General features: G+C 46.2%; 3 protein-coding genes across 4 annotated transcripts; 2 read left to right on the forward strand and 1 right to left on the reverse strand.

The window, feature by feature from the left end:
• The first annotated feature begins 537 nt into the window (after nt 1-537).
• Nucleotides 538-11,434, forward strand: LOC128306965 (uncharacterized). 2 transcript variants are annotated; one of them, XM_053044649.1, is made up of 6 exons: nt 538-743; nt 1,325-1,709; nt 6,463-6,645; nt 6,745-6,954; nt 7,949-8,575; nt 8,681-11,434. In XM_053044649.1, exons 2-6 carry the CDS (start codon nt 1,571-1,573, stop codon nt 9,757-9,759), a joined length of 2,238 nt encoding a protein of 745 aa, XP_052900609.1. In that variant the 5' UTR covers nt 538-743; nt 1,325-1,570; the 3' UTR covers nt 9,760-11,434. The 2 variants fall into 2 exon arrangements, with proteins under 2 accessions (XP_052900609.1, XP_052900608.1); XM_053044648.1 differs by having other exon boundaries at nt 7,949-11,434.
• A 434-nt stretch (nt 11,435-11,868) lies between these two features.
• LOC128306771 (DNA ligase 4) lies at nt 11,869-15,089 on the reverse strand. Its single transcript, XM_053044379.1, has 3 exons — nt 15,015-15,089; nt 14,746-14,933; nt 11,869-14,682 (listed from the first exon to the last, which is right to left on the reverse strand). Exons 2-3 carry the CDS (start codon nt 14,884-14,886, stop codon nt 12,052-12,054), a joined length of 2,772 nt encoding a protein of 923 aa, XP_052900339.1. The 5' UTR covers nt 14,887-14,933; nt 15,015-15,089; the 3' UTR covers nt 11,869-12,051.
• A 324-nt stretch (nt 15,090-15,413) lies between these two features.
• Nucleotides 15,414-16,102, forward strand: LOC128307189 (UPF0184 protein AAEL002161). Its single transcript, XM_053044927.1, has 2 exons — nt 15,414-15,662; nt 15,735-16,102. The coding sequence occupies exons 1-2, from the start codon at nt 15,530-15,532 to the stop codon at nt 15,938-15,940; spliced, it is 339 nt and encodes a 112-aa protein (XP_052900887.1). The 5' UTR covers nt 15,414-15,529; the 3' UTR covers nt 15,941-16,102.
• Nucleotides 16,103-16,772: the final 670 nt, after the last annotated feature.

Raw genomic sequence — 16,772 nt, forward strand, 5'->3', positions numbered from 1 at the left:
AAGCTGTTTGGTCGCATGCTTATAATCCCTCTAGTCAAAGATTGACTTTGATTATAAACTAAACGAAACAGCGTGTGTCTCGCTTTAAATCATATATCTCTCTTGCTCGTACTCACAAGCGATATATTTTTTCACGACAAACACTTCGGCAACTTGTAATCACACACTTACATGCATTGCCACAGCAATTCCTACGAGCGTAAAACAAAATGAATACTCTACGAATGTGGAAAATAGATGAGAGAAGAGAGCGTCTCTTCCGTTCCTTTTGTATGTTTGCTGTTGCTTCGGGTCAACTTCGGTTTATCATATGAGTCGTTTATCATATCGGTTTATCGTCCGAAAAATGCTTGAGTTTCGACCATGTTTTCGTGCATCAGTTCATGTACGAAAAGAGTTCCGAAAAAACGACCGAAAAACCGCATGTTCACTTGCTAGGGTGGGATCATTCGTATTCGACGCTCACTGGCCCAGCATGTCACCGCGAACGTAATCCAGTATGCGCACATCACTATATACCAAACGTTGAGCAAAACGGACGTGTTACCCTTGTGCTGTGCATCCAAACACAACAGTTCCTAATTTGTATTCTGCGAGGTGGAAACTCTCTACTCTGAAACAGTTTGCAAAGTGCGAAGTGGTGAATTGCTGTACGCACGAAACTTGGTTTTAAATCCTACGATAGTTTACCGTACAATCCTCAGTGCAACCGTTAATATCAACGAGAAAAAAGTACCAAAAACGTAGGTATTTCGCCATTTTCTTTTTTTTTAGGTTAGGGAAGACTGTAGGCACAATAGGTACGCGCCGGCCGCGTGTGTATGCGTGTGACAGTGAGCATCAGCCTCGCCTTTCCCTTTGATATTGTGCGTTGGATGCGAAGCTGTAAAATGTACTTTTGCGATGGGTTGCTGGGTGTTTTCCTTTATTTATTTGTCCATTTTAAAGCCTCACATGCGAAGGGCCCTGTTAAGGAATATCATCCCTAATTAAGTAATTCTTTTTTGCCACATTCGCACTGTCCTTTTTCCTCCACCGTTTGGGATTGTACCGAGTGTATGTGGTTTTTTTTCCGTACCACGCCATACACAGGTGTGTGTGTGTCTTTATGTATGGGCGGGCATTGAATAAAGGAGATAATGTGTGTGTGTGTGGGTAATGGGTAGCGCTGTTCTGCACTCTGCGGCTAAACGGCTAAATAATCAGATCTTCGAAATAAAACCCTAACAGTAAAGTAATGAGCATCACTGGTTTACATGTTTTGCCGCAAAATTTCTGCTACTGCCAATATTAACGTGTCCTCTTTTCCCTCTAAATTTTTCAGCGTTAGGCCCTTGGCTGAACGGAGTGTGTAAGAAGAAGAAAAAAGGACGCACACATACATAGTCCCAGGCTCTATTGCGCTGCTAGTGCGCGTGTGTGCGTGATTGAGGTTCGGCTGGCATATAGAGGGAGCGCAGCAAACCACTCCGAAAAAACCGTTTTCAACTACCCCCAAAGCAAAAAAACCGGTGCAATAAAACAGTCCCGTGTGCTGTAACGGACGAAAGCGAATAAGCGAAACTCCAAAATGGTAGCCAGCGAGGCCGAGGACGACGTCCAAAAGAATTCTCCACCGGCTACGACGACGGCTACGGCTACGGATACGGCTACGGCTACGGCAACGGCTACCGCTACGGATACAGCCTCGGCTACGGCTACGGCTACGGGTGAGTAATCCGAGGGTGGATCCAGCGAAGGGGTGTATGTAGCGGAGATACACAGCAGGAATATAACAGAAGAGAACCGATCTATCCGGTTTGTTTGGTATTATGCAGCATCTTGCAAACGCTTTTGTTTCGTGGGGTGGGAGAGAAGTTTTCTTTTTTTGTCCATTTTCGTAGAAAAGGCATCAGCTCCACATGCAACTGCGGCAAGAAACATCAACGCCGGCTCACTCTCATGCCTAAAAACCATGTCCCTTTTCCTTTTGCGTTTAACTGCGCACACTGCGGAGCAGTGAGATCGGAGCTTCCGCTTCGTTCTTGTGACTATCGTGCTTTAACGTAACACATTTTTCGTATTTTGTCCAGGTCAGATGTTATTCCTGAGATGTTAACTCTTGTGACTGAAAAAGGGTACCAAACGTTGCTAAAAAGTTAACATAACTCAAAACCGCGAAGGCGGTCTCGCGTTATGTGGCCCACAACCGCCCAGTAGATGTGAGCCATCATCTCACCTCATCGTTACCTTTTCTCATTTATCGCTGCGCGCTAAGCAGCAACATCACCGCCATCGGTGTCGGTGAAGTCATCTCACTCATCATCTTTGTCAGTAAACCGGCAATGTGTGAAATCATTCTTATTTTCATCTCTTGTTTGCGCGGTGCCGCGGTTCTCTGGCAACACAGGTTTTTTGGTGGCCGCGCTTGCGTGTATGTGTGCCCGGAAGTGTGCTTGCATCGAAAATCGCACACACACACACACGTGTGCACGCGAGTGTGCTATCTCTACTCGCATTCTGCTGTGCGTTTCTACAATTAATGAGACGCCGGTGAAGTGTTTAGCCTTTTTAAGTCAAAACCACACACACATGGTAAAGGCTGATGACTTACACTGGAGTTGCATCGAACAAGACAAACCAGACCACACGACAAGAACAAACCCGTGTAAAGGGTGCCCCCGAAAGTATAAACACGATTTCTAAATGACGTTTTTAGTAAACGGATGACGTAAAACAGCAGATTCTTGATATACTTGATTGTTTACATTCTAAGCTACTAGCTAGTGCATTGAAACTATTTTTTTCAATAGCTTCTGTTATAATGCGAGGCATTTCCGTCGAAAAGCGCAAAAGCATTGTGCACAAATGGTGCTCGACTCCTTAAATTTCACGAAGTCAATTAGCGAAATCGGAAGGTATGAGTATCGGAGCCATACGAACCGCCATCCGAAAGTTTCGGGAGGATGTTTCAGCTTCGAGGATGCGCCGAAAAGTGGCCGACATTCTGGTCCTGTCGATCAACAGTTGGACCCAGAAATAGCAAAAGCATTCAAGCAAAAAAGGAAAGTTCTATTCGCGATGTGGCTCAAAAACTGGGAACATCAAAAAGTAACATCCAACGGGTCAAGGTAATAATGAATTTGAAAATGTATAAAAAACGGAGTACAAAGCAGGCCGCATGCGTTAAACATCGGGCTCGGAAGCTGTACGACAAGCTGCTGTGTCGCCAATCCTCATGCATCGTGATTGACGTTAAGTCGTACGTAAATTTTGAGTACAAAACTCCTACGGCGGGTAGTCAATACTATACCCCGTGCCTAAAAGCTAGAATGTCGAAAAAAAATTAGGATCAACTACTAGTCAAACGATTCATCTTATGGAATCATTCTACAACTCTATCACTCTTTACCAACAAATCATAAACGTTGTAATAGTATTTCCAAAACAAAAGCCCGAATGGCGAGTCCTACTTTGACTTTGAGGTGCTGTAGCCGCTGTTACAATTTAGTTTTCTCCATTACGTGGGTTATTTTTCATTTTTGATGATCGTAAGCGCAGTTCTGGCGTGCAAGATAACTTTGGTCAAAATTTTAACTATTAACTAAGTAATATTTACGCGATCAAAACTAACGTATAGTGTAGGTAATAGAGCAGATTTTGTACAGTATTTGTCTTGTTTGTAGCACAACGGTAGTAGGTAAAATGGCTGATAAGTATAGAAATTGAACGGCAAGAGAAAAAAAAGCAAAACGCTGAAGAAAACATTTCTCCGGTGGTTAATACACCCGGCTTAGTGGGAAACAAACACAGCCAAATGCGCAACCTAGACTTTTCTATTCATCTGAAGCTTGATTCTCGGTGCATGACACGCACACAGCGTAGCACACACCATCGTTATGAACAAGGGTGGGGGTTGGGCATATGCACCCCTGCACACCCTTGTAATACGGCCATCCCCCACAACTCCGTTTAGTCTCCCTTTTCCAAACCACAGCACAAAATTTTGTGATTTTGCTTGCTACGGTGTGAGAAAGCGTCCGTGAGTTGCGCTGTGAGTGATGAACACATCCCCTACATACGCGAGCGCGCACGCACCTTTTGGCGTATGGAAGATGCATCTCACGCGTGCGCGTGTGCTCCTCATCATGATCCACCATTTAGATGATGCATGCCGTCCCTGTCCCGCGCGCGCTATTCAAAATGGTTGCAAGTGGTCAGGCCGCAGTCGCGCGCGCATGGAGAACGGAACAGCGCGAAAAAGGTGTGTGAAAGCTGATGATGCGAATTGTGAAATCGATCATAAAATTGCTCTCAATGTGTCGGCGGTGGCTAATCTGGTTAATTTTTCTGCGCGCAACAAATAAGCGATTCTTGCCTTAAATAGTTGGCCATAATTCTTGTTGCGAAAATGAACGGAATCATATTAGCGTTTATAGGTTTTAGAAGAGCAAACACGCCGATTTAAAGTTTTTTAAAACCACCACCGAAACTTCAGGGCCGTGGTGTTGGGGGTGCGCTGTACACCGTTATGCAGAGGTTTTGCGATGAGATCATTTTATCGATCGTCACCATCAGCTTACCCTTTCTCCTCATTCGGGTGACATGGTTTTCGCATTCTTACGATCGAAACTCAGCGACGATGAATCAACGAACGCAAAAGCGTAGAGACAGAATGTTTCAAGATACGTTCATCTATTTCTTTCACTCGCATTTCCTTGGTGTGCGTGTGTGTGGTACGTGATGATGGGTACGCACGCCCCGGTATCGTATAAGGACATCCACATTCCGATTACGATTACTCCGCAATTGTTTCTCACTGGTCTTTTCGCGATCCGCTGCTACACCACCGCAATGTGTGCTGGTGGGAAACGAAGACACACAAATGCATCATCCCGAAATAAGCGCAACCATCAATGCCGAACCGTAGCGTGGGGTGCGTTTGTGGAGTAACTGTAACCCTCCATCCATCCTACAACGTTCGTCGCACTCTATTTGCTCTTCCGTGTGTGTTTTTTTTTGTTCCTTCCGTGCTTTGTACGGTGCTTATGTCCAGCCCAGATTTCCAATAGGTGTTCACCGTTACTACCCCACTTTCTTTTATCTTTATTCGCTATTTTATGATATGTGGAATGCATCATTCCCACCCATATTTAATCGACGTACCAGTAACTTCCTTTGCCCACCACGTTTTCGATCAAAATGCTGATGCTGCTCATTACGGTGCTGCGTAATCTGTCGTTCTCTCTTCGTTCACTTTTTGTTTTAGCGCTAGAACTAGCAACATGCACTGGAAAGGAAAACTTCCCCGTCTAATCAAATTTCGAAACGTATACAAAAATTTAATACTGCACACGATCGAGTCGCTCTCTAACATGACCAAACCTCCATAGATGTTCTGGTTTGCAAAAACCATTTTGTTTTTGTTTCCAGGACGGTTAATAACACTAAATTGGTGTTTATGAGGAATATTTTCCTCCTAAAGTAGGAGAAGCTAGGGAGTAATGGAAGCTGTTACTTTTTAGGCTTTTGATGCACGTGTTGTAGCTTGAAACCTCATCACTTTTCACCGCAAAAGTACATATCAACCATGGACGTAATTGAAGAAAACAAAAAGCCATTACATGCATCTTACAGGATATGAACACGATTCAGCATTTTTGTCACCTTAACCTTGCTAATCTTTTATTTTTATAGCAGTTTATTAGGTTGTGTCTGTCATTCAAACTTAGCCTTTTGTCTAATCTCTTATCTTTACACTGCATACAGCTATTAACCGATTAGTACTGTTTTAGTGAGCACGTGTGTGCGTTTTTGTATATTTCTGTGATGGCGGAAGAAACTACTGTGACAAACACCACATCCAACCACAACTGGTACTCGTCCATCAATCTGCAATCAAAACTGACCGTCTAATTATGCCTCTCGCTTCTAAATCCCATCCTAGCGGAGTTCTTCAATCAAATGCGCTGCAACACTCATCTATCAAACGTGAATGCAACGAAACAGAAAAGACACCTTCGCACACACGCGCATACTAACTACAATACAAAATCTGGAAATAGCCAAAGCATTTGCTTGAATTGTTGTGAACTGAGGAATAACATTTTTGCGCAGAACATTAACCACCAAATTCCGAAGCTCTCTTACAGAGTTTAGATCCATCTAATGAAACTGCTTTCCCCTCTTCGTCCGGTCTTGTATTTAAAATTACTTTCAATACTTACTTATTATTTATTGGTAATATTGGGCCCTAAGGACAAACAATAGCAGCAAATACTACAATAATAATTTATGAATGTAAATCAAACTTGTATGATAAAGGGGTGAAACCATCTCACAAAGGGTAACCGTTCCCAACAGTCGATTTGACATTCAGACAGAATATCTATAATATCATTCAAGATATCAGACATTTCAGACTAATTTTTCTTGTTTTATTTTCTCTCTTATTTTTGTCTTATCCAACACCACCCTGCACAGAGAATAATGAAGACACCACGCCATCGAAACGATTCTACCGCATGGAGGTATGGGGATCGATGAAACCCCTTTTTCCGCAAAGCTCAGGCCTAAGCCGTTACGTAAATAGAAAAATACCTCACTTTCCGGAAGCGGAACAAACGGCTGAACGGCTCGCCGAAACTCCCGAGTTTAAAGAAGCGAGTAAGAATCAGCACCCGAAACAGAGCAATGATCCGCAATCCGCTGCACCCACTGCAAGCTTAATCACTTTCGTCATTTTTGCTTCTTTCTTTTTTTTAGAAAATATTAAAGTGAACATCGATATGGCGCAGGAATCGGTTAAACTGCAGGTGCTGAAGGCGAACAAAACGCTGTTCGTCGCACCGTCGCAAAAGTCCGACTACCTTTACGCGAAGATTAAGCTGCCGACCAGTCTAGAGGAGATCCCGCTGGTACAACAAAGGCGCATTGTGAAGATGTTGGCCGGGGAGGACACATACGAGGAGCTGGGTGCGTAAACACACTTTCATTGCGGATCCATCCGAATTAGTGGTGGGTCATACGATTCATTTTGCGACCCGACCCGGAGTCGGGTGCGAACCCATCGGGATCGATTCCGACCCGTGGGTGCAACGGGTTCGGGTAGGATTCGGATCCAAGTAGGTTCAGTAGGTGCAACGATTCCGGTAGGTGCAAGCGCCCATAAGCGACTCCGACCCGTGGGTGCAGCGAGTTCGGGTCGGAATCGGGCCAAGTAGGTTCAGTAGGTGCAACGATTCCGGTAGGTGCAAGCGCCCATAAGCGACTCCGACCCGTGGGTGCAGCGAGTTCGGGATTTTTTTTTGTCAACTGTCTTTTGTGGTTTGTTCTGTGTCTGTTTCACGGTCACACGAATTTATCACACGTAATTGAATGAAAATTTATTTAATACTTCTCATTGCCACTACTGTTGATTGCGTGTTGATGTTAAGGAACATGTACACAGTTAACATTTAATTTTCTGCAAATTTGATGAAACTCTCGTACACGGTGAGACTGAATCACACAGGAGATAGGTTGTAGGAGAAAATAGGAGATTAGGTGTAGGAAATAGCATACACAGGGTTTACACAGCCGATCGTTAATTGTAAATCCACTAAATGTCGTTATCAACAGTCACTTTGTCACCGTAAACACACAATTTTGCAACGTAAACCCGATAATGGCTTTCAGAACTTTGAAACGGCCACCCGAAACGGCAAAGTGACTGTTAATAACGACATTCAGTGGATTTACGACGACCGGTTGTGTAAACCCTGTAAGCTTGTTGATAATGCACTTGCTAATGTTAATTTAACACGACTTTATCTGTTGTTGTCAGGGTGTTGGTGAGACAGTGCAGTTGATATTTTGGTGCAAAAACGCCGATTGCAAGCACCTGATTGCAGTTAAACAGTTAAACTACTTTATCAGCACCAAACTGTGGAAGGGAGTATAATGTTTGTATTTTTGTTTCACTCAACAGGCATCGATCAGACCGAACCACTGGACATCGTTGTGGTCGGTTGCGTCGCTGTATCGGAGCGTGGTCAGCGCATCGGTAAGGGCAATGGGTACGTTGACCTAGAGATTGGCATACTGCACAGCCTGGGTGTGATAACGCCGAAAACGGTGATTGCCACCACGGTCGCGGACGAGCAGGTGTACAAAGAGTTGCCGGCGGACCTGTTTCAGAACTATGACTTCACCGTCGACCTGATCGTGACGCCAACCCGTGTGATCCGCGTGGAACCGAGACCGGAACCGCGCGCGATTGGTGTGCAGTGGGGTTTGCTTTCCTCCCGCCGTCTAGAAGTGGTACGGGTGCTGAAAAGGCTAAAGGAGCGGCTGGAAAAGGAGGGTCAGCATATTGAGCTGAAGGACGAAGACACGGATGTGGAAAGTTTCGCCAAGCGGCGTACGCGTGGTAACGGCAGTGGTGGTGGCCGTCAGCAGGATCGTCGCCGCCAGCAGAACCGTCGCCGTCGCTCGACACGCAACAGCACTGCCGACGGTCAAAATGACACGAAGGGCGGCAACGAGCGGGACGGCAACGGTGAGCAGCAGGGTGGAACCGAGAATGGTGGCGGTTCGGGAATGACATATTACAACAATCCGCGCGGGCCACGGCGCATCCGTAAACCACGCGCATCCCAACCGAAAATGAACGACAGCCCGGACGACACTACTTACGAAAGTTACCACAAGCTGCCGCAACGGAAGCGTCGCAAGAACGTCATAAGGGGACGTAATGCCGAGTACAAATACGGTCAGGGTAAGGATGATGAGGAGGTGACCGGGAAAACCCGCGCAAGGATACCAACGGAGCATAAGGCCTGGCTGGATAGCGTCCGCATACGGGTTTCGAACATGTTCTCGGTACCGTTCAAGGAGTTTAAGGAGGAGCTGCGCAAACGGGACTGCTATCCGGCTACTATTAGCCAGACCCGCCATGGTCGGTGTGTGCTCATCTTCCCGAAGGGCGAAAACGTGGAGGAGCAGGCGCAGGCTGACGAGCTGCTGCAGAAGCTGGCCGATATGTGCATCACGGTGCCGCAGAAGAACAGCACCGAGCTGAAGCAGATCAAGCTCAAGTTCAATTTGCAGCAAAAGCCGACGAACGATACGGGTTCGACGGTCGAAATGACGAATCTGACCACAATCGCGTCTACGGTGACACGTGAAGCGAAGCGCGTGAATATATTATGTTCGAAGCTAACGACCGACAACAACACGGGTGACGCGAATGCACCACCAGCCGTGACGAACGTGGCGGGGCTTGTCGCGAAGATACGGAATGCGTCACTGCTCGTGGCCAAGTCGGTCAAGGCGGCCAGCAAGAACATGGACACGGTGCTCGAGCAGACGAAATCGATCGCCGATAAAGAGATGGAGGACACCGTCCTGTTAGGGCATGTCAAGGCGATGCACATTGCGGGCGCGGATGCGCTCGCCGCCGCCACGAAGATCGAAGCGGCGATAGACGCATTATCGAAGGCAAAACCAACCGACTCGTCGAAGCTGGAGGGCCCCAATGAGGGAGTAAAGGCGGAAGCAACCGATGCAACGAAGGTGGAAGAAGCAGCCGCCACCGTCGCTGAAACACCTCCATCGAAGGAAGCAGTGACCGCGGTGAACAGTGCGGTACAGGAGGCTGTCCCTGCTACGGCGGCTGTCGCGTTTGCCGTCCACAAAATGTACACGATGGCCCCACCGGTACAAATAACCGTCGACGTGGCAGAGGAGGAAACGCTGATGCGCATATTCGGTACCCAACTTCCTGAGGTGCCTTCTTAACTTACTCATGCTACCAAACCTTCCGCCCGGCCCCTTAACCTCTACCCCCTGGAAGCGCAAATAGTGCGCGACATACAAGGCAGTATCGCAAAACTCTTCCGCCTGATGCAGATGATTAGCGCGGAATGAAGTGAACTGTTTATGCAATTATTTACATCGATTTATCGACGCCTGTTTTCTTCCGCACAACGCCAACGCGGCTTTGGTGTTTGCGAATTATTTTTTTTGTTTCATTTTTGGCATGTTTTGTGTATGTGTGTCAGGCAGGGCAAGCTCTTTTAATGTTGCTACGGCGCATTAACGTTTTGCAAATAGCAATTGGAGCTTTTTGACCATTTTCCACCTAAAAAAACGTAACCAATGTTTAAGTTCTAGTTCTGTTTTCTTCCTTATACATACCATATACACACCTGTCTCTTTTCTTAACCGTCCCCACACTCAAACACACATCCATGTGTGTTTTGATGGAAGGGGTCAATGTCAATAATAGTGTGTGTTTTCTCCATGTTTCACCCTTCCCTGTCTCTTTGCTAACATTAGACATTTTTTGTTTGTTTTAAAACACTACATGTATTTTTCTTACCTAATCTCATACCACAACGCGTGCGTTTGTGTGATTGATCGAGAAAGGTGCCTATTGTTGAGATTTGTTGCGAAACTAGTGTACGAACGATTGTCCTCTCCGGTGTAATTTCTTTCTTTTTTTTATTTGTACTTGCGAATATTTAAAATGACATGCAGAGCAAAGATTTGTTTTGTTTGTATTTGGTATTTAATTTTTTTGTTTGAAAGGATACAATGCGGAACGGAAAGGATACGATTCAACAGAAGAAAGGATAATAATGCGCAAATCGAAGAAAAAAAAGGGCATATAAGATAAGAACAGCAGAACATAAGAGAGAGAGAAAGAGAGAAGTTTTGAAGTAATCGTACTAGGTAGGACACACCACGGTTTGTCTCATATTTATGCGAAACGAAATGATATGAAATTGGTTTATGAACAGTGAAACTTTCACACACGACAACAAAACGTTTGTACGTGTGTACGGCAATGCTCGGGACATGCATATATACCGGCGAAGTATATATGTATATATATAAATATATATGAATAGATATATGTATGTAAAATGTACAATTCGAAAAAGGAAGGACGAAAAATTACACAAGTGTGTGTGTGTGTGGGTGCGAAACCATTTGACAGGTTCCCGCTGCTGGTTCATGCTGGTTTGCTCACTCCCAATACTACACGCGTCTACACGCGACAGGAGCAAAAGGCAAAGGCTTTTCGACCGAAAGGGGGGAGGGAGAGGGGGGTTTTTCGTTTATTGGTTTGTTTTGTGGGTAACAACGCCAGTAGTTGTGTAGTAGAGCACCACAGTAAAAACACCCCTAGAGAGGGGAGGGGTGGTCGGGGAAAACCCCAGCTAATAATTATAATAATACACCCCCGCAAAATAACACAGTGTGCAGACTCTAGGGACTTCTAGATGGGAAGCATAAAAGAAGAAAGATATGCATCCAAATATGACACTAACCACCTTTTTTTTTTTGTTACGCGCCCGTTTCTACGATAAAAATCTTCATCGTCCATCCACTTTCCAACCCCACTCCCTCCCCAGTGTATAATGAAAAATTGAATAAATTTGAAGTCTAACACTTTTTTTTCATAACATCTCATTAGTATCTCTACTATTATGTGTGTGTGTGTTTGATTAGATAAGACTTTCTAAAGATTTCGATTTCTTCGTTTTTTACTGTTTATTCGTCCATGATGTTTATATAACGTTTTTGCAGTGGCGGTTCCTTATAGAAAATAGTACTCTCGATGCAATTAGTAAACTTTATTAAGCTCGTTCTATTAAATCGTTCATAAGCGCACGCGATTTTTTTCGATGCCCCGATACATGAATGGTAGTGACTAGTATTCGACGGTTTAATGTTTCCAATCATGTTTTACTTGCACCAAAAAGGATAGTCTTTCCTTCTTTCTTGGCGTAACGACCTACCTAGATCATGCCTGCCACATATCTGGCGTACGTTTAATTTAACGTTTAATTTAACGTTTAACGTTAGACGTTTAATTTAACGTTTAACGTTAGACGTTTAATTTAACGTTAGACGTTTTAATTTACCCCATAGCCGGATAGCTAAATCTAGCATTGTGTGCTTAATGAATCTTTTGAGAAGAATCAGTAATATGAATCTTTAACGAGGAGTAATTCAAATCATGGATCGAAACGCAAAAGAATCATCAAGCGTCATGAATTCCTGAAAGATCCCCAACGCTCGTTAGTCGCTTCCGAAGTCATTGCAGGTAAAATACGTTTCGTCATACAGTTGACCGGCTTCAATGGAACGTTCGATCCATTGCACGCGCAAAAGCTTCGGTGGAACGCCTTTATCCGGGCCGGTAACCGTATCGAGCCATTCGTCCACCTCGACTCGCAACTCGACCGGCGATGCCACAAACACGTACCTGACCGGACCGGGTTCCGTATCGCGCAACCAGTGGCCACCGTGCAGCACGAAGCGCAACATTGCACGCTGGGCCCGGTACGCGTCAACCCCCACCAAAGCTTCCTCCTCGTCCGCCCTCAGCTCTGGACCGTCGCGGTGCGGGTAGAGCCGTGCGTTAACTCCCCGAAACAAGCGTCTTCTGGTCGCTTGTTGAACACCCAACAGGGTCGTCTCGGCCCGTACCGTTTCCGAACCGGTCAGCCGTGACGCCATCGAGCCTTGCTCACCGTCTCCGGTCATGCGGCGCAGCAACGCGGCAAAGGTTGTGGGTGTGGTGGGTCGTGTGTACGAGTCACCGTACCGATCGTACTGCTCGGTCAGCGTCATTCGGGTCGGTTCCGTTGCGGCGAGCATATCTTCCGGCCGGAACGGTTCCAACCGGCCGTCCAGTCCAGCCCGTAACAACCAACCGTCCTGCACCACATCCCACCGGCCCGTTTCCATGTACTTGCGCACCTTGAACGTTACCCGGCCGGCAACGATGGCGTACGTGTCCGGGCTGGGGTTCGCAACGGCACGGCCACCGTGCCGTCGCACCAACCTTTCCAACGTGTCGATCGACGGTGCACCGGTCTGTGTGCCGACGCTCATCACACACACGTCCCGACCCTGCAGCATCCCATCCGGCAAAGGTGATACGTCCCGGTGGTTCGGGATCAACGTACGCTCCACCGTTATCACGCGTTTTCTACCGGGCTTTGCTTGTTTTGCCGGTGCGGGTGCATTTAAATCCTCCAGCGTTACGTGCCGCTTGGCAAGCTTTGTCGCTTTGCGCGTGTCCGTTTGTACCGCACTGCCAGCGGTGCTGGTGCCGAGCTGTTGCAACTCCTCCAGCGTACACACCTCGTCTGGCAGCTTGTCGGCACGTGTGGTAACGATGCGCGGGAAGCGTATCGTGAAACCCGCCCCGTACGAATCACTCCGTACCAGTTCGGAACCTTTCAGCTGCAGCACGATCGAGTTGGTGGGCGCTATCCACACATCGGGCTCGGTGCGACCACAGTGCAATCCTTCGGGCGGTTCCGTACGCCAGTGTGGTCGTAGCGATTGGTTAAGCTGTTGCCATTCGGCCACACCCAGTCCCATCGAAACCTTCGCCACCGAGAAATACTCACCGGTACCGCGAGCAACACCGACCAGAAATGAATTCACGTACGTTCGGCGCATGTTGTAAAAACCGCCCAGTACGAGCAGATCGAAGTCCACCACCAGTCCGGCGATGTAGTCGGGTTTGATCTTGTACCAACCGGTGCCAGCCCGTCGATTCGGTTGGTACGGTGTGTCCTCACGCTTCAATACCACCCCCTCCTGCTGTGCATCGATGGCCGCATTAATTAGCTCAATTAAATGGCCCTCATCTCGTACCCGCTCCCGGTGGCAATGTTTCACAAACCCGAACTGTTCCCGTATCACGTTCGTCAGTAGTCGGGCTCGTTCGGCGTACGGTACGCTGGTAAGTGAGCGTCCATTGTGATAAAGGACATCGTACACGCAAAAGCATGGTCGAAGATTTGCATTGCCCGGTCTCAGTGCTTTCACGTCCGTCCCATCACACTTGTCCCGATAGCGAAGATCACGCCGATCAAACACCATCATCTCACCGTCCAAGATGATGTCACGGGTGGATGGAGCGAGCAGTGTAGCCAGCATGGGTGTCAGCGTACCACTCACCTGGTCAGGCGTCTGACCGAACGATTCACTGTAGTCGTGCCCGTTTCTCGAGTAGTACCGAAACGAAGTTCCGTCCCAGTGCACCTGGAACCGCTCGCCGTCCATCTTTGTCTCGAGCCAGTATGTATCCTTCCGCAACAACTCACCTACCTGCCGAAGTTCCACCCGCTGGCACAACATCGGACGGATAAAGTGCGTTAGCAGCACAACACCACCACCACTGGATGCAGTTTCCATCGCTTCTGGTGCCTTCGTTTCGATCAGCTGCACCATCTGCTTCAAATCACTCGCACCATCGTACAGCGTCGGTGCGTTCGGGTGGTACAGCTGTAATATACGCCGGTTGCTCACACCTAGTCGCAAATTCTTCAACACTATCCGCACCAGCCACCGCTGATCGAGTGGACTGCCCCGTTCAATGAGTGTCACCAGCGCATCGCGCGCTGCCATCACTCGACCACCTTCACCGATCGCATCCAGCCGGCTATTTACATCACCAACGGTCAGATCACCGTTCGCCGGACAACGACCATGCAGCAATGGTGCTAACCGTTCCGCCAAATCATTACCCGCTCCCAACAACTGCTGCACTTTTTCATTGCGCCGATCGAGCCCTAGTGCCCGAATGTACGCTTCGGCCAGGGTTCGTTCACGCAAACCGTACGCTTTCCGTTCACGGTCCATGCCCGGCAGCAGCAGTCGTAACCATGGGTAGATCGAAGGTTGATTTCCCTACAAGTGAATGCTTCATATAAATAAAACTTTAGCCTAGATAAAACACACCAACAATCTTACCACATCTCCAAACGTTTGACGGTAGCGTTCAAAGTCTTGGAAAAACTTTTGCAATACCGTTTCCTTCACGTGCAGCGGTGATTGGCGAACCTTTTCCAACAGGGAGCTTAGCTCGCTGAACGATTCCTGCTTTACGCTCATCTGAATGCGTTTTTCTTTCCGGAACCGTCCTGACCGTGGGTTAATAACTATCGGGATACGTGAGGAAAAACGAACCCAAATAAATCAAACCTTTACAAGAACAAATTCAACCGCACGATGGTACCTACCGAGAAGGAAATAATGGTGCAATTCAACGATTCGAATACACTTTTATATGTGCTGACATTGCCGGAAGATAAATGCTGGCGTACTTGTAAATACAGGACAAATCGTGGAGCTGTTATTTGTTTTATTTATCAGCTGAGAAGGTGTCAACAACCGTAGGCTGCAATGACAGCTGCATTTAAGTTCTTGTGCAATCGAGAAACAAAACGTTTATTGGTTTTAACTAATTATGACATATATTGGAATATGTTTGGTAAAATTGCTTTAATTTTATCGCAAAACTACTTACCTACAAATAGGATATTAAATATTAAAAAACTGAAAAGTTTACTGTTGAAGTATCAAATCCGTAGCTCTAAACAGCTGCAGACAGCAGAAAACATTTGCTTTCAAAACAAACCACCATCTGCAGCCAAAGTCAGGTGACCAATAAGCAGAAAATCACAAAGGAAGGCGAACAAACAACCGACCCAAAAACAGTAGAACTCGTGTACATAAATAAAACGGACACCGCAACATGCCCCCGGAACCGAAGGAAACAAGCCCGCGCCAGGAGAAGACGGACGATGACCAACAGGCGGAATCGACCGATGAAAACGAAACACCCGCGAACGGAGAGGAAGAGATCGATCTGGAGGATGCAAGCGAAGGTAAGCCGCTCCTACTTAAAGCCTTTTGCTCCATGTTACTTACCTTGCCATCTTTCCTCCAAATCAATGCAGAAATTTTGGAGCTAAACAATCGGTTGGATTCGCTCAGCACGGTGCTGGACAGTATCGAGCAGCAGAATGATGATCTGCGGGCACAGATTCTACTCCTGCTGGATTCGCAACGTGAAACGCTAAAATCGTTCAAGGAGGAAAATAGCCGCATGGTTGCAAAAGGTGCGGAACCATCGGACAGTGATGAACCGATGCAGCAGAGTTAAAGGTTTCCCGTACCGCGCACGTGGTGCGGGAGACGAGTGGGATAGCGGTTTTTGTTGGGGTAATCATTCCTGTACTGTTTTTTTGTTTATTTTTACTATCATTTAACTATGCATTGGTCTGATAAGACAGAAAATAAATGTAGAAAGTTATTAAAGACAGTGGGTTTCGTTAACAAAGTTCTTTTCTCTCATCTTTTCTGTATGCAAAACAATAAAACAATAAACTGAATAGAACATTGTTGACAAAATTTTCCACTTCACAGCTGATAGAGCATTTGACAGTTGGCCCTTTTGAAAAAGGGACCAGTGGTTAAAATTCTTAAAAGGGTTAAAGGTTAAAGGGATTCTGAGTGAATTTGTAAATCTGTCCCGCATTTCAATCATTACTGAGATCTCCAACATACTTTGACAAATAATGACAGACTTCTCAAATTTGGTTACGCGAAACCCAAAATTTTTGACAGTTTGTGTAATGTTGCATGTGGAATTTTTTTTTGCCATACTTCAAATTTACACAAAAACGTGGTACATTGTAATATTATTTATATTATTTATGATTTATAAAAATTGGTTTTAGTAAAAATTTACTCTAATTGTTCATGAAAAATATCAATCATGAATGTGCTTCGTATTATCAAGAGAAGAAATCGAACGCTAAATTCTTAATTTTAACGATATTGTAAATGGAATTCGACTGGCACGCATTATTTGCGTAATTCAGGAAAAGTTAAGTTCAACCTTTCCTCCTTCAACCCCAACTATTGCCAACTACTGGAACAGGCTATTCAACTTGTTACAAAAGCTTCAACGAAACAAAGGCGTTACATGCGTT

The sequence above is a fragment of the Anopheles moucheti genome, chromosome X (assembly GCF_943734755.1).
Source record: "Anopheles moucheti chromosome X, idAnoMoucSN_F20_07, whole genome shotgun sequence".
Classification (NCBI taxonomy): Eukaryota; Metazoa; Arthropoda; class Insecta; order Diptera; family Culicidae; genus Anopheles; species Anopheles moucheti.